At 48.1% G+C, this 24,425-nt stretch overlaps 1 protein-coding gene across 5 annotated transcripts in view; it reads right to left on the bottom strand.

Moving 5' to 3' along the window:
• ALKBH3 (alkB homolog 3, alpha-ketoglutarate dependent dioxygenase) overlaps positions 1-24,425 on the bottom strand; it is a 653,468-nt gene that overhangs the window by 190,077 nt on the left and 438,966 nt on the right. For 3 of the 5 annotated variants that reach the window (XR_011279653.1, XM_069623323.1, XM_069623322.1), the window contains one exon: positions 21,231-21,296. The exons of the other annotated variants lie outside the window; for them this stretch is intronic. Coding sequence is in view for 2 of the 3 variants with exons in the window: in XM_069623323.1 (XP_069479424.1) it covers positions 21,231-21,296 (66 nt within the window). In the remaining variant the exon portion in view is untranslated. The remainder of the gene's footprint in view (positions 1-21,230; positions 21,297-24,425) is intronic. 5 annotated transcript variants of the gene reach the window in all.

Genomic DNA, 24,425 nt, shown 5'->3' on the forward strand with positions numbered 1-24,425 from the left:
CGCCATTTTGGCTGCGAGTTCTGGCAAAAAATCCCAACCGGTGAATTTATATTAAATAAATAAACCGGCGGTATCTTTAACATTGCACCAAAAAGTGGTGCATTAAAACCAATGGGAAATCCCATTGGGAAATATTCCGGTGGTATATTTCCGTGGTATCCACTGCCACCAGCCAGAACTCGGCGAGGGGGGACGGGACAGTACCCCCTCGACAACAGACCCAGGGGCAATCTAATTGGCCCTACCAGTACTTCCACAGTAAGATGGTTTGTACTGGTTAAGTTCCTAAATTAAGACTAGTAAAGTCAATGGTGACTTTACAGGCCCAGGGAGACAGTAGTCCGTCCCAGGGTGTGGAGTCTATGTTTGGGGGGTCTCTATGACACCCCTGTGTTACTGCACTGAGGGTGCTGTGTAACACACATTCAAAAACCAATGATAGCCTATGGGGAAAAAATACCCCCTAGCCCATAAGCACATAGCAAGTCACAGAAACACTCTCAGGTCATGTCCAAGAGTGAGGGTAAAAGAGTCTCACTCTTGGCAGGAGAAAAAAATAAACCCCAAAAATCCAGCAAAGCTGCTGGGGGACTCACTAGGTTAGGAAATTCAGCCTAAACAGAGAATTCTCCCTAACACATTGCCCAGGCCATTGACGTTCCACGACATGAGCCTCAGTGTTCTGAGAGTGTCGACATTATTACGATACTCTGCCATGTGAGCATGTGGTGGCTGCCCTGATTGTCACCGGCAGCGTTATGCGCCTGTTGGAAATATGCCTGTGGTATACTGACAACCTTTCTGGCCATGTTCCTCTATTAGTTCGACAGGTCCCTGATGAAGCTGTGCTTAACAAACCCAAAACCCCCCACCCCATACTCCTCCCAACTAGAAGCATCGGTCGCCCAAACAAAGAATCTATGGTGTCAACTGGATACCTAACATGCACTGAACTTAATATCAAATAAAAGTGGCCTTCCCCTAGGAGGAACCCTGGGGGAAGGTAGTACTCCTCTAAAGGTGATCCCCGAGGAAGTCCACGCGTATACTACGCCTGGAATTTATTGCACTCTCAGGGTGGGGGGGGTGGTTCTCCTTCTATTGTAGGGCTTGGGGCATACCGCAGCCGCTACAGGTGGATATGTGCTGCCTATCATTGTGTGTGTGTGTGTACTGTGGGAAGATCTATGGTCTGATTTGAGTATCTCAGTGTGGTCACAGGATTTTGACAGCCGTGGTGAGGGGTGGGGGGTTATCAACCCCCTAGGTCTTCCGGTGGCTCCTGCGGTGGTGGTCGGCGGGGTTCTCGCCATTGGTCTGGCGGAGGTCTTCGATTTCTTCCCCTATTTTCGCAGGGGCGGACCAATCTCCCTCTATGTTTTGCTCGGCCCAGCGCCAAGCCTCCTTGGGGTCACTAAAATGGACTGTTGCGCCTTTGTGATAAATCTTGAGCTGTGCAGAGAAGAGCAGGCCGTACTTCACTCCCATCGTGTGTAGCTGCCTTTTTAGGGAGTCGAAGGATTGCCTTGCCCTTTGCACTTCCCTCGTGTAATCCGGGAAAAAGGCGATTTTGGAGCCATTGAACGTGACAGCTCCTTTGGCGCGCGCATGTTGCAGCAGGGCGTCGCGGTCTCTGTAATTTAAGAATCTTGCTATTACAGTTCGTGGAGGGGGCCAGGCGGTTGCCTGCCCGTGGGCACCCTATGTGCCCTCTCTATGGAAAAGAACTTGGAAAAGGCATCGGGCTCGTACAGGTCGGAAACCCATTGTTCTAGAAAAAGTTCCATGCAGGCGCCCTCTGCCTTTTCGGGTATACCCAGGATGCGCACATTGTTGCATCTGGACCTGCCCTCTCCCTCTTCAATTCTGTCTTCCAGCACCTTCAATTTGGACATTGTGTTATGGAGCTGCTGTTGCACAGTGTTCATCCTGTCCTCCGTGTTGGAAATGCGCTGCACAGCCTCCCCGGTGTGTGCCGTTAGTTTTTGGAGGTCGTGCCTGAGGAGGGAATCATCCATGCTAATTCCGTCCATTTTCTGCTCCATGGACATGCGGGAGTCAGTAATGGCGGCCATGATGTCTTTGAACGAGATTCCTTGGTCCGTCTCCATGTCGTCTGAGGATTGTGGGTGGTGTTCAGTGGGCTGGGGTGGAGAAATGATGTACTGATCCATTTTGCTTTGGGCATGAAGCTTCCTCGGCCTGTCTTTCCCCATGGCACCAAGTCCACCTTATATGGGCCGATGTGGGCGCCCGTCCAGCCAGCTTTTGCCGGAGCACCACGCTTCCGGGTGTGCCTCTTGTCTCTTTTACCTTGTTGGCAAATCGCTCCCTTTGTTGCTGCTGTGCTCTGGGGATATGTCCTCACTCCAGGGCCGACGCAACCGCCCGTGACCCAGCAGCAGCACGCTTTCCGGGGCAAGACGTATCCCTCGCTCCCGCACCAGCCCACGAGTCAGCGCGTATGTCACTGAGGCAGCGGCTCCCATAGGTGCAGAAAGGCGGAAGGGCCTGTCTCTCCGGGCCTCCCCGCTCGCCTGTTATCGGAGGGCAGGGCTCACATGGGTGCACGGCCCTCTCTCCCCTTGCAGGCCCTCTTGACTTCCCGGCCAGTGATGGTGCTCCGATCGGGCCCCCCGAGGGGCGGGAGCCGGCGCGGGAGGCCTAGACTCCACTTTTCGGCAGGCTCTCCCGCTGCTTTCTTGTCTATGCTGTCCTGCGAGAGTGTCCGCCGATCGGGGCCTCTCCGGGACTCCGCTGGGTCCGCACCTTTCTTCCGCTGTGACCGACCAGTCTGTTGCGGTTTGGACACCGCCTCAGCGCGGCCTCGCTGGATATGCACAGGACGTTCAGCTGCGTGCGCCTGCGGCCATTTTGAAGACAGGCTAGTTGCTGTTGCCACGAAACTTCACACGGTCGTTTCCGGGGAATCCGACCACGGTTCTCTTCGATCTTCGCTCCAGGTGTGCCCAAGGATGTTCGCTGTCACATCGGGGTATTTCCAGCTCTTATTACCCCCGAAAACAGGCTTTTTTATAACAGGATGTTAGTGCGGCCGCGGGAGCCGAGCAGACGCACGTCTACTGCATCCCGCGGTTAGCCACGCCCGCCCGAGGTCAGACATTTTGATTTCATTGAAATGGAGCGTTGTAATAACTACAAGTATGTGTTAATTGTTATCTGCGCCTTTAGTAAATGGGTTGAAGCCTTTCCTGTTAAAGATGCCACAGCAATGACAACGGCGAAGACCATGCTTAAGGAATATTTTCCTAGGTTTGGTTTGCCAAGGGTCATCTGGTTGGACAATGGTCCACATTTTATCGCTGCTGTAATTCTGCAGATATGTGCGGGATTACAGATCGATAAACGGTTCCATTCGGCTAGACATGCTCAGAGTGCTGGTTTTATAGAGAGACATAACGGCATCATAAAGAACAAGCTCGCTAAGACGTGTGCCGGCACCAAACTGAAATGGCCGGATGCCTTACCGATCGTGTTGTTATCAATGAGAACGACCCCACAGACTAAGACTGGGCTCTCCCCTTTTGAGGTGGTTATGGGGAGGCCCGCTAACATTTGGAATCTGCCTAAGCCTAGATTGGTACGTGACATTGAACATGTACTTCTTTCCGACTACTGTGGCCAGTTAACTAAAAATCTGTATTTGATTTCTCAACAGGTGTGAGAAGCCCTCCCTGTAAAGTACGAGGGCCCCGGTCACAGCATACGGCCTGGGAGCTGGGTGTTGGTTAAATCATTTGAAAGAGCATCCTGCCTTGCACTGCGTTGGCGGGGCCCGCATCAAGTTCTATTGGCCACAAAGACCGCAGTACCAGTGTCGGGGCGAAAGCATTGGATCCACGCGTCACACATTAAGAGGATTCCCTTCCCTTTGCCACGCGATACAGAAGACACAGAAATCCTTACCAGCGCTGCTCCCAACGATCATGTAGCATCTAGCAGTATCGAGAGTGCTTCGGAGACTCTCCCTGAGCCCGTGGGGCCTGGGGAAACAGCCGCCTTATCTCCACACTCTCCTACAGATCCTTTTTCGTCATTGTCAGGGTCTGTCACGGATCGGCCACTTCGATCAGGAAGCAACGACACGCTGTTCGCAGATCACGCGCTACCAGGAGTCACCAGGTACGATCTGCGTCCACGGAGCTAGACTTACTGCACGGTTCGGCTGTGCCATTAGGAAAAATCATCGGAGGGCTTGTTTTTTGGCCCCGTTCTTTTTGTACGTTAAGGAATTCTGTTGGCTGGGGTTACGGAAGGACTAAGAAAACACGCGATCAAGAGATCCCCAGCAAACAAACTTTGGAGTGTTTGTTTGAAGAAACAATGCCTGCAACCGCTCCCACACGTACGGAACAAATAAGAGACTGTGTGCCTGATTGTAACAATGAACAATTGAATGCGTGGTCCCCGAAAACATATTGTTGTTTTGTGATTATGTTAACCGGCTTCACAATAGTAATTGCCTTAGGATTTTGCTATTTGGAAGAAGTACATCCGCTTGAAATTCTTTTGCCCACTGAAAATGTACCTACTGCTTCTACACCTTTCGTGCATCTGCACATCTCCTAGAGACTCTCAGCACAGAGGTACCACAATAACACTTTATTACTCATCTCATCATGAATGCCACACATGCCATTTTTAACAAGTCTAATTGTTGGGTCTGCTCGCATTTACCGCAACATGGAGACAAGGGGTTGGGCTGGTATATTCATCCTTTCCCTTTGACTACTGCATGCTATGCTTCTTTGAGGGCACTATTCTTTGGCCGATGGAACAATAGCATCTCGGGGAACTTTGATGGAACGAATTTGAACGATTTTGAGAAACAAGTTCTAATGCCCCTGGGATGCTCAATTTTTATGCGAATAGGAGCAAGCTTAATGTTGCTTCTAATAGGCCTTCTGATAGACTGTCTCTTCCATTTCAATCTTTGATCTCTTTCAAGATGGCTCCTATAGGCAATAGGGATGCCACGCCACCTTCCTACACTGTTAACCACAGCCCCGATTCAGTTTCTTTCTGCATACAGAGGAATGGTACTCAATCAATGGGTGATTTCAAGGGTTGCGCCAACGTTGCGAACTTGACCAGTGAGGACAGACCTTTGTATGTAGGCGAACCTGTCTACTTTGTTTGCGGTAATGAAGCTTTCCCATGGCTACCTAGGGATTGGCAGGGAACCTGTTATTTAGGAATTCTGTTACCCGGGGTATTCATAGCAAGCACCATAGAAATCTCTAAGACTCGTCCAAGGTGGGACGAGAATGGCAATACTTCAGCACAAGTTCTGGGTGATGTAGCGAAATCCTTTGTACCGTTTTGGGGGCAAATATTAAATTCTGAAGATATCAGAAGACTAGCAAGAATACTGGAGAGGACCATCAACTGGACCACTGACATACTCTATAATATGACTTTATAACAGAAAGCGATAAGGTTAGTGGCACTTCAGAACTGGATGGCCTTAGAGGTCATCCTGGCTGAGCGTGGTGGAGTATGTAAATTAGTGGGGTCCGCTTGCTGCGTTTTTGTGCCAGATTCCTCCCCAACCATCTTTAAGGCAATACAAAATCTGCACGTCCTTAGTTCAGAAGTGCACGTTCCCGAGGGAAACTGGGATATTAGCGCTTGGTTCTGGGACTCCTTACGATCTTGGGGATGGAAGCTACTTTCAGTCTTGCTGCTCATTTTGGGTATTCTGTTGTTTTTCTGTTGCTGTCTACAGTGTCTTCCTGGCATATGTTCGGTGTTAGGAGGATGTTGTGCACAAGCGATGGGAACACTGGGACAAAAGGTAAGCGCCCTGAGAAAATGACAAATGAATTTGTGTTGAAAGAAATATCTGTTTCTGACTTTATGGCGATCGATATCTCTGATGATTGTGATTCAGGGTGTATGGACATTGAGATGTGGGGTTACTCGTAAAGTGATTAGAAGTAGTTTAGTGCTTGGCTTAGGCCAAAAGGAGGGTTTGTTAAACGGGAAATCATACCACTCTCGCTTTAGATTGCTTCTTAAAATGGTTTCCCCTCTGGTGATGATCAGCACCGAAAGGCTACTTCCATGGAAGCATGCGCTATATAAATGATTCAACTTACTCACATCCTACAGTGGATTGACCAGACACAGCAGTGTCTGATTTGCTGAAGGAGAGAGAGAAGTGTGGAATGAGGAGTATGCGGCAACCCAACCTGTTTTGCAAAATACGAGTAAAAGATGAGTCAACCCCACAAAGCTCAGTCCCTAGCCACACTGAATGGGCAACCTCTATGGAAACTACTGCACTGCTCAATCACCTAATCTCCTATCCACTTGAAATATAGACGATGGTTAACCTAATACACTGTGGGAAATGTCAAATTAACACCAGAGAATGTAAAACCTGAATGGAACTGCACTGGCCAACTTCAAGGGCTGGCATGAGCTGCAATACATCAGAGCACAGTTACATAGCCTTGAGTAAGACATGAAGCCTGAGTTCAAAGACCAACTCAGAATAAAGATTGCCAAATCACTCCAAGAATACAAAAAATCAGAAGTATCTGCCTTTCAGACAACAGATACCACTGTACTAATATGGTTTACGTTACTTACCTGTAACTATTGTTCTTCAGCATGGGTCTAACATGGATTCACATGCTCATGAATATTCCCAGTCATCAGGCTGGGAATCCTCAGTAAAAGAAAAAACACTTTCACTTTAAAACTGTATTTCTAGGAGACAAGATGGCTGCTTGGTCACGCAGCTCCCGCTCCCTCCAGCAGTATAGTGAGGAGATAGAACGTCTGTAACCAGGATACAGCCTGACCGAATGCACCGGAATATAGTACATGGTCCAGTGCTTCACTACGCCCATCGGAGGTCCACGTAAAAGGAGAGGAAGCGGCAGTGCGGCCCCTGACGGAAACCGTTAAGCAGCAACCACTACGAATCCCATAGAGCGCAGAGCGGGTGAGCAATGCCCCTCAAAAGGATAGTGAGGCCCCGGGCAGGACGCAGTAGATATTGGAGAGGCCCCCTCCTGCAGCTCTGCACAGTATCTGTGACTTGGGCACCTGCGGTTATGGAAACTGTGAGCCCGGTCCCTTTGAATAGTGGAAAGCGGAGACGTGCCCGAGTGGATCGCCGGCGGATCAAGAGGCACCCAAAGTCACTTCTGCCACAGAGAGTTGGGGACAGGCGACGGAGACCGTCCGGCAAGGGACAGATGCCTCACCCCACGGCAGAGGAACATCAGAGACTGCGCCAGGCGTGAGCGGACTGGGAGCATGAACGGGGGAGCGTCGCAGTGGACCACCAGAGGGCCTGAAAACACAGAGGCCACTGATGATACGGTGCCCAGAACCCATGTATTTCACTGCTGTGAGATGGCGAGGAAGAGCGGTGGTGGCCCTGAAATAATTGAGAAGCCAGGCACGGATGAAGACCGACTCGCATCCAGGTAGGAGCTGAGAAGGGGAGTGCACAGCATGGGAGTGTGTAGAGGACAAATCACAGCCCCTGCTTTAGCTCTGGAAACCCAGAGGTAGTGGGCTGCCTACCCCACTCGGGGGACCTGCTCTGAATCAGGGACCGCAGGTCAAAAAGCAGGCAAGATAAACTAACCCAGTCCGAAGCCCAAAACCCCACCCGGGTTGGGTATACTGAGTGTGCAGGGTGCAGGCCCCTCACCTGCAAGTGGCTCCATAGGAACAAACGGTGCAATGTGCCTGGAGCCTAGACACGGCTTGAGGACATGTTCTAATGTTGGGGCACTTAGTGGAGAGACCTGTTGAGAGAGCAGAGACATTTGCTGGGGGAGAGAGGCTTGTGACGCTGGGGTGAAACAGACAGCCCATCGCGGCCCCTACCCTCTAAGGGGGAGAGAAGGCGCATAATTGGAGCGGTGGTAGATGACCTGAGAACTGACACCCACCAGCCCGCATGACTAGAAGAGGCGCAGCAGAGAAAGGAGGTGCCGGGCCCCGTCTCGGAAGAGGGGTCTAGGGTAAATAATGGGACAACAGCTTCTTGGAATAATTGTGATTGTGGATACTTTCCCAGTAAAAGCCCGCGAATAAGAGGAAGCCCACTGGCCCTGGCTGGTTGAATAAGAACCTACAAGGACGCACCACTGAGGGGTACAGATAGTGCAGTGATGATCAAAAGACAATTGAGCTGGTATATCAGGGGAAAGCTGATCACAGTAGGTGCAGAGAGAAGTGAGGAGCCGAAGGCAATATAAGGAAGAACAGACCCTGTGCAAACCCACACGAGAACGGGACAGTTGTCGCTTTGGCAAGTTCTGCAATGAGAGGGAAAAGGAGACATCTCCCGGAGGGCAGAGGCAAACGGCAGGGGACATTCACAAAAGTCCAAATGGCAATGGGGATTGACCTCTCCAAGTTCTCCACCAAGGAGGCCACTGGGCACATTCTGGCAGAGATAAAGGCCCTTAGAGGAGACATACAGGCGTCCTTGGCGGACTTGACGGGCAGAGTAGCCATAGTGGAAGGCAAAGTCGAAGGACTTGAAATCAACCAACTTAATGCTGACATGGTGGAAATGCGTCTGGACGCCAGGATGACGGAACTGGAACTCAGAGAAGAGGAGATGAGACTCAAAATCAATGACCTAGAAAATAGGGAGGGACGTAACAACATCAGGATTTTGGGCCTGAAGGAGTTCGACAGAGAAACACCACGCCAAGTCGAGGAAAAGGTGCAAGCACTGGTACACCAACTCTTTGAAATGGAAGGGGGGCAGGGCGGTACAACTTGAGAGAGCGCACAGGGGAGGTGGCCACGTTTCTAAGCTACAAGAACTGGATGGAGGTCCTAAATAAAGCAAAGCAACAACAAGAGATAGAATTTGAAGGCTCCAAGGTCACCATATATCAGGATCTCTCCAAATTCACACTTGCAGAGAGAAGAGGCTGCAGACCACTCACATCATGCCTGCGGGAGAAGGGGCTTTGTTACACATGGGGTTACCCCTTCTCGCTGGAGTTTGAGGCTGAAGGAATGGAGTACAGACTGATGTCGGTAGAGGAGAAGGAACAGGCATCGAGACACCTTACATCGGACACAGAACCTCAGCCAAGGGGACAGCGCAATCTCCAGGAAGCTCCTATGGACGGGGCACAAACCGGACCCACAAAGAAGGAGAAGAGGACAGTCGAGGCAGAAGTTTATGAGACTTAACAGACCTTCACCGCGGAAGGTGCAAACGCCGCAAGAACAACTAATGGAATAAATCAATAGAGACGGGCGGGTGCTCTGCATTAACCTAAACTACAAGGACTGGGCAAGCGCTCGGAAGGAATCAGAGAATTGCTGGAGAGAGAAGGTACCAATCCCTCTATAGTGGCCCCCAGTGAATGTGGGGGCTGTTAGGGAGAATTCTCTGTTTAGGCTGAATTTCCTAACCTAGTGAGTCCCCCAGCAGCTTTGCTGGATTTTTGGGGTTTATTTTTTTCTCCTGCCAAGAGTGAGACTCTTTTACGCTCACTCTTGGACATGACTTGAGAGTTTTCTGTGACTTGCTATGTGCTTATGGGCTATGGGGTATTTTTTCCCATAGGCTATCATTGGTTTTTGAATGTGTGTTACACAGCACCCTCAGTGCAGTAACACAGGGGTGTCATAAGAGACACCCAAACATAGACTCCACACCCTGGGACTGACTACTGTCTCCCTGGGTCTGTAAAGTCACCATTGACTTTACTAGTCTTAATTTAGGAACTTAACCAGTACAAACCATCTTACTGTGGAAGTACTGGTAGGGGCAATTAGATTGCCCCTGGGTCTGTTGTCGAGGGGGTACTGTCCCGTCCCCCCTCGCCGAGTTCTGGCTGGTGGCAGTGGATACCACGGAAATATTCCACCGGAATATTTCCCAATGGGATTTCCCATTGTTTTTAATGCACCACTTTTTGGTGCAATGTTAAAGATACCGCCGGGTTATTTATTTAATATAAATTCACCGGTTGGGATTTTTTGCCAGAACTCGCCGCCAAAATGGCGTCTAGGTTCCCTTCAGTAACCCTAAACCCGAGTCGAGCCTTTGTTCCACTTTTGGCGGGCTTCTGCACAGAAGCCCTCCAAAGTGGTGCCATTCTGTCTGGGTATCACAGGTGGTGTGGGAGGGGGTTTAGGCACCCTGGACTGAGTTGCCTTGCCAACTCATGTCGCACTCTGGTGTGATTGGCCCAAGTGGTGAGCCACCCCGCTCACCACTTAGCATGTTTGAGTGACAGCTAGGCTGTATGAATGGGGGTTTGCTGCATAAAAGCAGGGTTTTTGCGACTGGTTCTTCAGAAGTCGCCACAGGACCTAAGAAGCCGAAGAGGGAGAAGCCGAGCCGACCTGCCAAGACGACACCACCGGTGGAGCCCTGCGGAACCGTCTCACCACTTTTCCCGACGACAGAGGAGATCTCCCGCCGGAGAGTCTTCTTCCCTTAACTGGTGGGGACAACCAGTTTCTGCCTTCTTTTCGCCGTCCCGAAGCATCTCGTGGCCGCCTTGCCTGTGCCAAGCACCCCGGCAACCGGGATACCACTTTTTACCTCAACCGTGAAAGAGGGGTAAAATCCTTTGTAACCGGAAAACTCCACGGCTGGTCTCATCCCTGGTAGTGCAACGACCTTCAGCTTTCCTCCACGTCGAGATCACCTCTTCCTCTGGACGACGCCGCGACTTGCACCCACTACCAGGAACAACTGCCACCGCTGGAGGATCCTTTCCACTTTTAAAGGTACTGTGTTCCGCCCGGCTTCCCTTGCCACCGATTGTACGGGGTAGATTTAGCCCTCGGCTCTCGAACCTGGGTAAGCCTGGGACACCCTAACTAAACTTTTCTAAACTCAGTAAAACCTTTTCTACTCACCTGCAAAGACTTATGACATTGTGTGATCTTGGGCATATTTTCGCCTGGCTCTCTCTAAAGCGGGCCTCGAACCAATTCTCCTTGTTCCACAATTGACTGCCTTTCTAACCTTATGTGAAAAGTGTTTTACCTTGCTGCTTTCATTACTTCTGCCTTTTCCCTCCCTTTTTCACTAACTTGTTGGAGTGCCATCTGACGTTAAGTGCTCACCTCTGTTTGGAAATAAGTGGTGTTAACTTAGACTTGTCCAACAAATGACTAGGGATGTACATATAAGTAATAGTGACTGTGTTTTGACGTACTTACCTTTTTCTGTGCTAGTGTAATTTATGAGTGTGCCTTTAAAATAAATAAGTATATACTTTTACACCTAGCTCTGGTCAGTGTTTGCTTGTACTACTGTGCCTCTGTACCTATTCTGTATCCTCTATATACTGCCTAACTCTTCTTGAGGGAAGTCTGACTGCTCAGCCACAGCTACCACAGTGAATCTGTGTGGTGCAGACTGCTACCAAGTGGGTTTACTGCCAACATCTGTAGTCTTAAATCTTTTGCAGTGGTCCCAGAGGGAACTGCACAGGTTTCTGCCTAACAGGGGCGTCTCCCATGTTGGCGTTCAAAACTTTAAATTTGGGGTTTTGTTAGTTTTATTGTTAAATAAAAAGTTGGGTAGGATTTCGGATTCCAGAATGGTGAATATTGGGTGCTCTGAATGCAGAAGAAAGGAAAAGCAGAACATGAGGGGGCATTAATAACAGGTCAAATGGAGAGAAGTGCAAAAAGGAATATCTGTGATGGGGAAAGGTGAAGCTTTTAAGGGTCTGAAGGTGGGCACACAATGTAAAGGGGCTGAATTACCCTACTCTACTAAGAGATCCCTAGTGGTATGGGAATTCCGGAAAGCCTCCCTGGATGTCTTATTTTTGGAAAAAACAAGGTTGATTCAGGGGGGAAGAGCGGGCGCTAAGAGGATGGGGAATAGGGCAAAAAAATGAGGAGTGGGTTTAGTACTCCACAGGCATTGTCGAATTAAGAACTGTATAGCCTCAAGCCTATTAGGGGGAAGACTGCTAATATTGGAGGCTATTCTGGAGGAAGCTACGTTATTGCTGGCAGCAGTATACGCCCCGAACCAGGGACAAGAAAGGTTACTAAGGGAAGCGTTAGACAAAATACAGGAACGGGTGGCAGACTTGTATGTCACTGGAGGAGACCTTAATTCTTGGGCGAATTAAACCTGGGATAGGAAAGCAAAGGATGGAAACGTAGATGGGGGAACAGACAAATGGGGTCACCTAGGGTTGCATTGGACCAGCAAGGACTACTAGATGTATGGAGGCTGAAGCACCCAAGGGAGGAAAGGTATACATTCTTTTCTGCACCACACAAAACATATATACGTGGATCGACTACCTCCTTATAAACAGGGATCAGGGCTCAAGGGTTATGGACAGTTGTATCACACACACTGAGGGACTTCATAGAGCCAGGAGCTCAAGGCGGTGTAATGATATGCTCTGGAATTACCCCATTTATTCTGATTGCGTGGCCAAGGAGGTAGCAGAATATTTCGAGTTTAATGACACTGGGGAAGTGAGTGTGGAGACGGTTTGGGATGTGGGGAAAGCCACCTGGAGAGGCCTGCTGATGGGTGAGGGGGCGAGGAGGAAGAGCGAGAGGAGCCTGGTGGAGGACAGACTCTGTAAAGAAATAGAAGAAATGGAAGGGAGGATGCATGCTTTGAAGGATGATGTAGAAGAACTAAGGGAAAAGGTAATGGCCAAAAGGGAGGAGTTAAAGGCACTGGGCATGGGAGAACCCCTATGGAAATTGAGATATTTGAAGCAAAAGTACTATGAGAAGGGGGACAAAGCTGATGCACTTCTTGCCGCCATACTCAGGGCCCAGAGAGCGAAACGATGGGTAAATAAACTGGGAGATCCGGGAGATGAGCAGGGAGATTACCAGGACCCGAGCAAAATAGCAGAAAGATTTGCTCAATATTATGAAACGCTCTATGAAACTGAGGCTCGGGGCACACAGGAGGAAGTTGAGGAATATTTAAGAGGGATACATATGGCCACATTCACACGTCCAGAAATTGAGCATTTATAGAGCCCAATCACAGCGGAGGAGGTCCAGGAGGCGATATCACGCCTCCGGAAAGGGAAGGTCTCAGGGAGGATGGCTATACCATAGGGTTTTATAAGAAATACGCGGGAGTCCTGTCACAACACATGGCAAAGTTATTCAACCACATTTTAGTCACCCGGGGAAGCCCCAGTAACATTCAGTAGGGCTTTGATATCGGTTATTCCAAAGGAGGGAAGGGACCCAGCTATTTGCTCCTCATACCGCCCAATCTCACTCTTAAACGTAGACGAGAAGATATTTACGTGAGTCCTAGCGACGAGATTTGAGGTAAAGTTACCCCACATCATACACCCGGATCAAATGTGTTTCATAGCAGGCAGACAGGGCCCAGATGCAATTAGGAAGACGCTGGACCTGATGGAACATATTGTGGGGGGCCGCCTGGGGAACAAGCACTGTTAAGCATGGACGCGGAAAAGGCCTTTGACAGGGTGGAGTGGGGCTTCCTCTTTGCAATTCTGTGAAAAATAGGGGTAGGAGACAGGATGTGCAGGGCAATTAAGGAGATTTATTCGGGACCAACAGCTAGAGTTGTGGTTAATGGGACCAGATTGAGGGAGTTTCACCTGAGGAGAGGGACTAGGCAGGGATGCCCCCTCGGACACCTACTCTTTGCTATGGCGATGGAACCTCTGGGGGAAAGGATAAGGAAAGATGACCTGATAAAAGGCATTGAAGTGCGAGAGCGGAAGTATAAAGTAAGCATGTACACAGATGATATTCTGCTATACTTATCTGACACAAGGGAGACTGTGCAGAGGGTGCTCAGTCATTGAGGAATATGGAAAGGTGTCAGGCTTTAAGCTGAATATTGACAAATCCACCCTCCTCCCCCTGAGTGACGACACGCGGAGGAACAGCCTAGGAGATGGTCCGACCTGGGGATACCGGTGGAAAGAGATAGAATAAAATACCTAGGGGTGCGGATACCGAGGGAATTGAATAAACTGTATGAATGCAACTTCCCCCCGCTCCTGCACAAGCTTTCCGAAGATCTGGAGAAATTGTTGAAATTGACTATCTCCTGGCTGGGGAGGCTAAATGCATTAAAAATGGTACTTCTTCCCAGAATGCTATACTTATACCAATCCCTCCCGATAGAGATCCCAGAGATACACTTCACAGAATTAAAAAAGAAAATGCTGAAATTGCTGTGGCAGGGGAAAAACCAAAGGGTGGCGTACAGGCTATTGATATGATATATGATATGATATGATCGTTTACGCGCCTATACACAATGTGTTTCAAAGCGCTTCAAGGTAAGGGAGGGAACAAGGGAAAATACAACCACATTCTTACAGGCCATGAACAGTAAGGATGTGAAATTAACTATCGTACTCGGCCTGACGACATTTCAGATAGTGCAAGAGCTAAGACATAGATAAGGAAGGGAGGGGGAGAGTGGGAAGGCAATGGAAACAGACAGGCGACTACCGTACTATGCCTGACGACATTTCTGGTAGAGCCGGAGAAAAACAAAAGGTGGGGGAGAGGGGTGCAGAAAGGGAGGGGAGGAACAGAACAAGCGACTATCATACTAGGCCTGACGACATTTCAGATAGTGCTGGAGGGGTGGTGGGGAGGAAAAAAACAGTAATGGGAGGGTGGAGGAAACAGACGAGGTTGCTATAATATTAGGTCCAGGGACAATTCTGATAGAGTAAGTGCATAGAAGAAAGTAAGGGGAGGAGATAGGAAAAGGGAGAAGGGAAAGGAGGAGAGAAAAGAGAGTAAGCAGTCAAAAAGAGTGGAGAAGCAAGAGTGAGAGCGAATACAATTGCAGAAGTCAGTAGTAACACATAATGTTGCAAGCCAGGATACAAGATGAAGATGGGAACAGCATGATTCAGGGCCACCATGAGTACAAGATGCAAAGGAAGTCCAGCATGAGAGTTGAGAAAGAGTGGTCCAACCCAAGGATAAAGCAGGGAAGGGTCTGCCAGAGATGAGAACTTACTATAGGGCAGCTCAATTTAGAGCCCTGGTCCCACATTTGCGCATGGACAATGACAAACAGTGGGTGGAGATAGAGAATTATCTTTTTTGCCCAGTCACATTGGGGGAATGGCTCTGGGCCCCGCCCAAAGCGATCCCAAGTAGAGTTCGTGCACATAGGATTTTGGGCCAGTTGTTGAGGTTATGGAAGGTCAGAAAGGAGATGGAAGGGGTAACGACATGGCCGTCACCACTGAGCCATATATGGGTTCCCCCTATACGGGATAACATACCAGACCATGGGAGGTTCCAAGATTGGTACGAGGCGGGATTGGAGAAGGTGGGACAGGTCCTGAAGAAGGACAAATTCATAGACATAGCGGACTTGAGCATAGCCCTCGGTATAGGGAACATCTCAGTCTTTAAGTATTTACAAATAAAGGGAATACTTATGGCAGAGGCATGGAAGGAGAAACTCCAGAGGGATTTGACACACACAGAAAAGGTGTTGGATACAGCAAAGGGTAATAGGGGCCTCATTTCGAGAATGTACTAAGTGTTGCTTGAGGCCAAGGGGGAGGACGTGACCGCTCTCAAGAGGAAATGGGATAGGGACCTGGGGAGGGAGATGGATGCAGATCATTGGATGAAACTATGCCTGAATGCCCACCGCACATCAGTGGCTTGTCAATATAAACAGCAGAGCCTCAAGCTGCTATACAGATGGCAGTGGGACCCAGCCAGATTGGGGAAAATGTTTCTGGGGGCAGAACCCCACTGATGGAGGAAATGCGGGCAAATCGCAGATTACTGGCACATGTGGTGGGGTTGCGGGAAATTACAACAGTATTGGAAGGAGGTGCTAGGGTGGATAAAGGGCGTAGAGGGAATAGAAAGAGGTATGGACCCCCTCCTGATCTTATTTGGGATGGAAACGTCGGAAGATGAATGGACGAGGCTCCCGCATATGCCGCACTACCTTCTACTAGCAGCTAGGGCATGCCTGGCAGGGGTTTGGAAAAGAGAGAGACTCCCAGTGAGATGGAATGGGCAGCAAATGCACTAGATCTGTACAGGATGGAGGAATTGACCAGGAAAATGCATAATCATGGTCCGACGAGAGCTAAGGAATGGGCAGCTTTCCTGGCAAAATATGACCCGGAAAACCCACAGAGGACTGAGATGAGAGGGGAGATGGAGGCGCTAGTGGGCTGAGAGAGGGAGGAAGCGTCAGTTCCACCACTCCCACGGGAGATGGGAACGCGGCGCCATGGTAGTATCATACAGGGACCTGGGAGAGTTGATAGACTGAACATGATTTTAGAGTTGCCACCAAGACCCAGAAATGACAGACTGCACCCACAAGGACATGACTTCATGACCTGAAGCAACCTACAATGTGATTGCCCTGGAGCCTCTGGAGTCCAGCTGGGGTTTGGGAGGGGGGAGGCAGGTGTTAACAGTTTGGTGGGAAGGGATGAAAACACAAAAATTGTTTGGTGTTCTACGGTATGACACTGTTCGCAGGAGGGAGCACTGCGTAGAAATGTATTTGCATATTACACCAATAAAAATCGAATTTGAAAAAAAAACTGCGTTTCTCCTCTAAACCAATCACTGTCCTCTAGGTCATATTGCCCCCATCCAATGGCAGTGCTCTCCCTTAGCTCCACCCCTCGTGGCCATCTTCAGATTTGGTAAGAATGTAAAGTGGAAGTGAAGGTGGGAGGGTTCACATGTGAATCCATGCCAAACGCATCCTGGAGAAGAATAGTTACAGGTAAGTAACTTAAACCGTCTCCAGCATGGTATCTGGCATGGATTCACATGCGCATGAATAACAATTACACAGCAGTATATATACACATAACCACGGGAGGTGGCAAGGCTCAACAGAAGCAATACACTCACCTCTGGAACAGACTCACCTCAAACAAACGGGTTGCATAGCATCGCTTGGCCAACTCAGGACTCCTCTTCTCTCTGGAATCCCTGTCGACGCAATAGAAACTTGCGAAGGTGTACATGGACCTCCATGTAGCAGCCCTGTAGATGTCGAGCAGGGGCACACCAGAGAGAAACGCAGTCGTCGCTGCGATGGCTCTGGTGGAGTGGGCTCTCGAACAGCCTTGCAACAGCCTGCTAGCCAGTCGATAACAGTGCATCAAGCAGCCGGAGAGCCACCTGGAGATTGAAGTCTTTAACAAGGCCTTTCCTTGATTTACAGGTCCAAAGTTGACGAACAACTGAGAAGTCTACCGAAAATTCTTTATAAGTGCCACATAGAACTTCAAGGCACGAGCAACGTGCCAGCATTAAAGGCCTGCGGTTAAGGCCAACCCTGTTTTTTCCCTCTACCTTCCTGCCTGAAAGGATGTCCCCCTATCCACCGTGGGACAGAGCCTGCTGTTATTTCATCCAGCAGTAGCAGACTAGTATGATAAAATGGCCGCCGTGTTTTCTGCCTTTCTTCGACCTGCCTTCGCTGCCTGGCTGCCTGGAGGCACTCACCAAGACCCTAAAGCTTGCTTGGCTGATGCCGCTAGCAAATACTGAGGCCTGGCTGAGCCGTGAAGTGAAGTCAGACCCGGCATTAAAGGCCCACGTTTAATGCCAACCCTGTCTTTTCCCTGTCCTTGCCTGGGACTTGCCACTACTGGCCCGCTGTGATATCCACTACTCTCCTCGTCCTGTGTGTGTCTTGGGGCACCTTTGCTGTCTAAGGTAAGAGGCGCACACTTTCTGACCTTTCTCTGACTTTGGGCACCACTATGTGATGCAGCCCGTCTTGGGGTCTATGCTTCTCTCCTGCTAGAGATCTCTCTCTATAGACCGCTAGCTCACACTCGAGCTCATATAACACTTTGCCTCCCTCTGTACGCAATATCACAATTGCTTGATTATGGCCTCCGTCGCGCTCGCCAGGAATACTCCTGAAACTAATCTTGGAACTGTGACAATAGCATTGGCCGCTTCGCAGATCTGCTATTCACCTCCCCCTTACTGACTATGCACTGTTCACCTTGGCTCACTGTCTGAGTCCTCTAGGATTTCCGATCTCAGCCCTTAACCTATAGCAATCATACTGTCATTACCGAAGCCAACAAATGTTCCTCTGCTACACCTATCTATCGCACCCACCCTTTATGTAACTCTGCTTATACTATTGCGTGCTACTCACTATCAATAATGTAACTTTCACGTAAATATGCCAGCCCTATATCTCTGCTATATTGTGTATGACTGCTGCACTACTAGCACACCTTATTTGCCTCTGCAGTAATTGAATTCATATGCTCACTGTGCTATACTGTACTTGAATATTAGTCTTCATGTACTCTCCACTGTATAAATGGTCTCCAAATTTCAATTTGCGCTCTCTTACATATGCATTTCATCGCCTTCAACGATATTTCCTGTCTGTACACAAGCCCATCATATTTCCTCTCACCTAGCTACATGTAATAAGAGGTGGGCTCGCCTATGTATCTATCATATGTTATGCACCTACTGTGTCCACTATGTGTACTTAGTCGCACTTCCGTGATGCTAGAGTTGATCTTTCCCAAATACGTGTCCTATTCACCAACTATTTCCTTCATATGTACTTTGATGTAGTTCCCCGTAACAAGAGGTGAGCTTTCCCCAAGTATGTATCCTATGCACCTACTATGTCCTTCATATGTACTCTGATGTAGTTCCCAGCAACAAGAGGCAAGCTTTCCCAAGTATGTATTCTTGCTGTATGATATGATAAGGCATTTATAACGTGCCTATACACAAGTGTTTCAAGGCGTGACGAGGCAAGTGAGGGGGACAGAGGGAATACAGACAACGATCCTACTAGGCCAGGTGTCATTCAGATCGCGCAAGTGCAAGGGAAGGGGGAAGTGTAGGGGCGATGGGGGAAGTGCGGAGGGTAAGGGGAAGGGGACAGTGCATTACATGAGATAATAGAATAAATAACAATAGTAAAGTACGGCCAGCAGGTGGTAAGTGCAAGGGTAGAGGATAAGTGCAGGCATCAGATGTCAAGTGCAGATAGCGGGACTGTAGGGATACAGAAAACAGTTCCCAAGTGCGGGGGTTGCCAGGAAGGCAGTGCAGGTGTGTGACTGGCAGGGGAGGAGGCCTGGGCCCGAGATCAGAGGGTGGCCGGGTAAACAGTGCAGTTTCAGTTTCAGCCAGGAAATCAGCAGGGGAGAGGAGGAGAAAAAGCAGAAGCAAAGAGAAAGGTTTTGAGGTGCTTCAGGAACTGGGGATGGTTCTCCTCAAGTTTCAGAGGGAGGCCCCAGTCGAAGAAAGAGATCTACCACGAACTCGTTGCTTGGAGAAGCGACTGACCCTGAGGGAATTGGAGCTCAAGAAGGAAGATATTTAGGAATAGGCATAATCCAGGCAATCCAAGCCTAATGTACGCCTGCTCTGTAATTATTGTAACTTGTCTACTTCCAGCACTTACTGTAACCATATTCTTAAATTAAGCACCTAGATGCCTCTGGGCTTTATGAGCTATATAAATAAACAAACAAACAAACAAACGTCGAGCGAATGCAAGGCCCTTTCCGATGGAGATGACTGATTCAGAAAGAAGACAGGTTAATGGAGGTGGAATTCCGACTGTACCTTTGGCATAAAGGTGGGGTGTTTACGCAGTACCACCCTTGAAGCATGGAAAGACTGCTTGCAAGACAGGGCATGAATCTCCAACGACCCGCGTGGCTGAGGTGATAGCAACGAGGAAAGCAGTCTTCCACGAGAGAAACTTGAGCCAGCTCGAAGGGCGCTCCCATGAGTTTAGCTAGCACAAAATTGAGCTCCCAAGCCGGGGCAGGAGCCTTCGTAGGCGGGAAATTTCTTGAAGAGTCCCTTGAGGAACTCCTTGACGAGCCTGTAAGACCACACCAAAGTGCTGCCCGAGACCTGCTTGACCAAGGAAAGCATGTATGGTAGAAGTTGCGGTGCTGTGACGCATAGAGGGGTAATCTTTTGAGTCTGGCACAACACAGAGAAGCGTTTCCATTTATGTCCGTAGCACTTTAACGTTGAAGAGGCTCTGGCCAGGATGTCCTTACATTCTGAGGATAAAACATAACCTCCAAATTCCAGGGCTGCAGGAGCCATGCCCTCTGGTTCAGAGACTCTGGGTCATGATGCTGAATTGCCCCCCCCTTCTCTGGCGAGAAGGTTTGGACATGGGTGTCTTGTAGACAAAGATGTGCCGCCACCAGGGCCAGGCTCTTCGTAAAAACCTTACAACTATATGAGGACTGGGTTTTTTTTTTAACTGAGGCCAGGACCTCGCCCCACGCACGAATATGAAAAATGTTACAGAAGAGATCCTGCGCCTCACTTTTCACCCCTTTCTAGTGAGATAAATGCTCACAATGGCCTCCTGAGGGTGTGCAACTTCACGGCTCAGACCAAATCACGGTTCAAGACCATAAAAGTAGAAAAAATATAGATATTTTATTTTATTTAATTGTACCAAATTACATTCTATTCTTAAGAAACATTCAACCTCAATAGGTATGCAATGTAATATTTCTTTTAAAAAATTTACATTAATTATCAACGAAAAAAATCAACAAAATGTCAACACAAATTATGAAAAGGAAAGGGGAGTGGTGAAGTGGATAAATAAACTGATTACACCAAATTAAACACAGAACAACCTCCACCTAAATACTGTTACTAACAAAATTCATCAATACATTCACAAAATCACAAAAAGGCAAGATAATACACTTTGATTTCATAAAAACACATTCAGAAACCACTATACAATACAAAGAACAGTAATTTAAACTACTAGTAAAGCGATGTTGGTATAACATTCAGCTGTATAGTACTTTATCCTAATGTAGATTAGGATTACTCAGTAATATTTTAATAAATACAAGCTATAAATTCTCTATTGTGGACGTGTCTGGATCACACGGTATCATTGTCCCGACATGTTTCATTCCCTAAATCTGTAAATCTTGTGCAGGGAAATTCTTCAGGGGTATTGCAACCAGTGTAACATTAACCGAACTTGTATAATGTCAATTCTTTTAAAAGCTTTTTGGTTTGGCCAGGAGTTGCAGCCCTCTCGGGATTCCTTCTTTGTTATGAATTAACTATAACCTAAAGGAAAAAACGGGGGAAAGAAATGAACACAACATATAAAGTCGGTTGTGTGGGGCTCAAAACATAAATGAGCAAACATCTCAACCTAAGTTTATAATTATCTCAGGGAGGCTTACCATGCTGCAAACTTGATAAATAGTAAGAGGTGTAGGGAGCGCTTCTTATAAGTAGGGTGCTGGTTCCTTAAAAGGGAAAAAAGGAGAAAATCACACCAGGTCAGTGTTAAGTATGGGCAAAGCGATCTTATACTGCAGTTCCTTTTACCAAATTGAGATGTACTTTTGCATCCAGATCAGGATGTCAATGTCAACCGGACAGCTAACTATCCGTTGTACATGTAATGTATTAAAGTACGTCAAAAGGACTCGTCCTTCTTAGACTAAAATTATGACCATCAGTAGGGCCGAAATATACTAGTCGAGTTGTTCATAGAGTGCTTTGGATCCGTGGAAATTGCCCAGATCGTAACCGAGTCCGATAGGGTAAAGCATAGAATTGCAAAGTGTAACAACTGACTTTTTATTTCAGGAACTCATTTGTCATGCGTGCACTACTAGGCAGTAAAGGGTCTGATAAGGGTCCTGAAAGCCATTTATCTAGTGGCTAGCAATCTCTACCGGCATCGATATGTTACTATGATGCCAGTGGTACCCAATTATCTAATAAAATTCAGATGCAACTGGTACATATAGTTCCTCGCAAAAATGGGGTAGTGTGTATTACTCATACCGGGATGAACGTGGACAAGGATCCCGTCTTAGTAAAGTCTTCCTACTGGTCCTTATGGCCGTTTTCCATGGAGTATTAAACTTGTAGTTGTACTCTTCTAGGCTAGTTCTTATAGCAAGCTTTTTCAATGAAACTGTTAAAAAAACGAGAAGCGGTAAAATTGAACACTATTTCTAGAACAACAAAGCGTGTCCGCATATCTACTTTCCAGTACCGATATCCGTTGCTTAATGTATTAAAGGTGTTGTTGTAATATCGGCACCCTGCACGGTCTAAATCATATTGTGTGAACAGCTCGCATGACTTCAACAATAGTTAACCAATAGCCACATGTAGTCGTTCTAACAAGCAAATAAAAAAATAAAAAAACATAAAATAAAAAATGCTGCGTTTGTTACAAATGTACCACGACCAGCGCGAGTACTTGCAGCTTTGTTGGATGGGTAGAATGCCCGCATATGTGCTGGTAGAATATCATGCTACTTTAGTTACCCCATTCCGAGCTATTATAATGTGCTTGTACGTGAGTTTAAACTCTGGCTTTTCAGCTACCTTCATACAAACACGTTTTATATGTAGTTACTTACCTCGCAGCTAGTTGTTAATAATGCTGACTCCTGACGAACGCTGTTATCCCATGCTCGCAGTCGGATCTGATCTAATGGCTCCCTCTGCACCACCGCATCGTAAATCACTCTCCATACCAGAAGTGGAGAGACGCACTCCCTTGACGGCCGTCCGGGCATAAACACTAGACTGTGCAACCACGTTTTGTGCTTTCCAAGGCTCCATATGGAAAACAATGAAAGTATATACCTAGTATACGGCGAGTGGAGCAAGACCTGGTGAAAACAAGGTCTGCATCTCAATTTGACGCCAATCTTAACGTAGTAAGGATATATTAATATACTACAAGTACTTAAACTTACTACGTTCTTTCAAATAGATGTATTATTAGGACTACTTTACTATTAGTCATGTGGCATCTCTGCCTGAGCCACTCTTTTATGTCTTCTGCCAAAATGTGAAAACTATCACAGAACCGCCTCATTCCGCATAATGAATTCTGTGATTTGCTAATATAATCGAGTATTAATATTAGTCAAAATATCTGGACAAAGAAATATACGTTTTACGCTTGTTTTGGCATGTTACTCTACAGTGTATAGAAACTTTACTTCACCACACTTACAAAGATTTCCAGTCAATCAATTTGTTTAGACCGGTTTCTACTGAATTACAAAGGTAGATTAATCTTTGTTCTTGGTTAATTCGTTTTTTCTTATTAACTGATGTTGGTTCTGTAGAAAACCCTCAGGCCGATTTCAGGCCAAAAGGCAGAGCCTTTAACTGGTAATGCGGACCTTAAACTACAAATCGTAGGAACTTGCAGTGTTTCTTGTGAATGGGGATGTGGATCCAACAACGTCAGAAAATCTCCTTGCTCCAGCACGTGTTGTAACTGGACCATCCAGAACTTTTGGGACTTCAAGTACTTGTTGAGACGACGAAGATCTAGGATCGGCCTCCGCCCCACGGTTTTCTTTCGAACCAGAAAGTATCTGGAGTATACTCCTGAGCCCGTGAGACACTGGGGGACAGGTACTATTTCCCCCTTCTGTAACATGCCCCGCACCTACTGCAGAAGCTGTGTTCTATGTTGTTCTTCTCGCTGAAACGACAGAATACAAGGACACCTGCATTGGAACTCCAAGGTGTGCCCCCGCCCGAGAGCGTCCTGCACCCATTTGTCCGTGGTGATCTTTTCCCACGTACTGACGAACCTCGCCAGCCGGCCTCCCACCGGGGTGCATAAGTGGTGGCCCGAGGCCACGGACGGTTGGGGCCTGCTTTGGGGTCAGAGTTCTGCCCTGCAGGCAGCACAACTGCTGTCCTCTGCTGCCTTGAAAATGACTCCCTGTACGCTTGAGTGGAGGAGTGTGAAGGTTGTCAGTACAGTGTAAAGGACGACAGGCGTCGCGGCTGCAAAGTTCCCAGGGATGGTGCCATCTCCATGTCAGTCTTTATTGCTGGCAAAGACTTGTCGACTGTCTTTCCGAAGAGGTACTCCCTGTCGAACGACATTAGTCAGCACCTTCGTCTGAACGTCCGGGTGGATGTTTGTTGCCTTCAACCAATCTTGACGACGCAGGGACATCCCTGTTCCCCCTCTGGCGGAAAACCATGTCCACGATATCCACTGTCACTGTGATGGCATTATTCGAGGCCACTTCCCCTTCCTGAAAGAGTTGTAGTAGCTCGACCTTCATGTCTTCGGGCAGAAGTCTAGAATAGGACCAAACTTGAACCATTGTTCCCGGTCATATCGGAACAAAATGGCTAGGCAGTTAACTGCCTTGAAGGTAGAGGCCACTGTATAAAGCATCCTCTTGCCCATTGCATCAAGCTTCTTCCCCTCCCACTCCAGGGGCACCATAGCTGCCGATGACGGGTTCACCAAGCGCTTCCTGGCTCGGTCCCACTTGGTCAGGGCCGTACTCTGATTTCTCATTAGCGCCAGGCATTCCTCTCAGATGTCATCCAGGAAGGGAACAGACATGATGGTCTTTCTTCTCGACTCG

The sequence above is a fragment of the Ambystoma mexicanum genome, chromosome 11, assembly GCF_040938575.1.
Source record: "Ambystoma mexicanum isolate Mex_15411 chromosome 11, UKY_AmexF1_1, whole genome shotgun sequence".
Lineage (NCBI taxonomy): Eukaryota > Metazoa > Chordata > Amphibia > Caudata > Ambystomatidae > Ambystoma > Ambystoma mexicanum.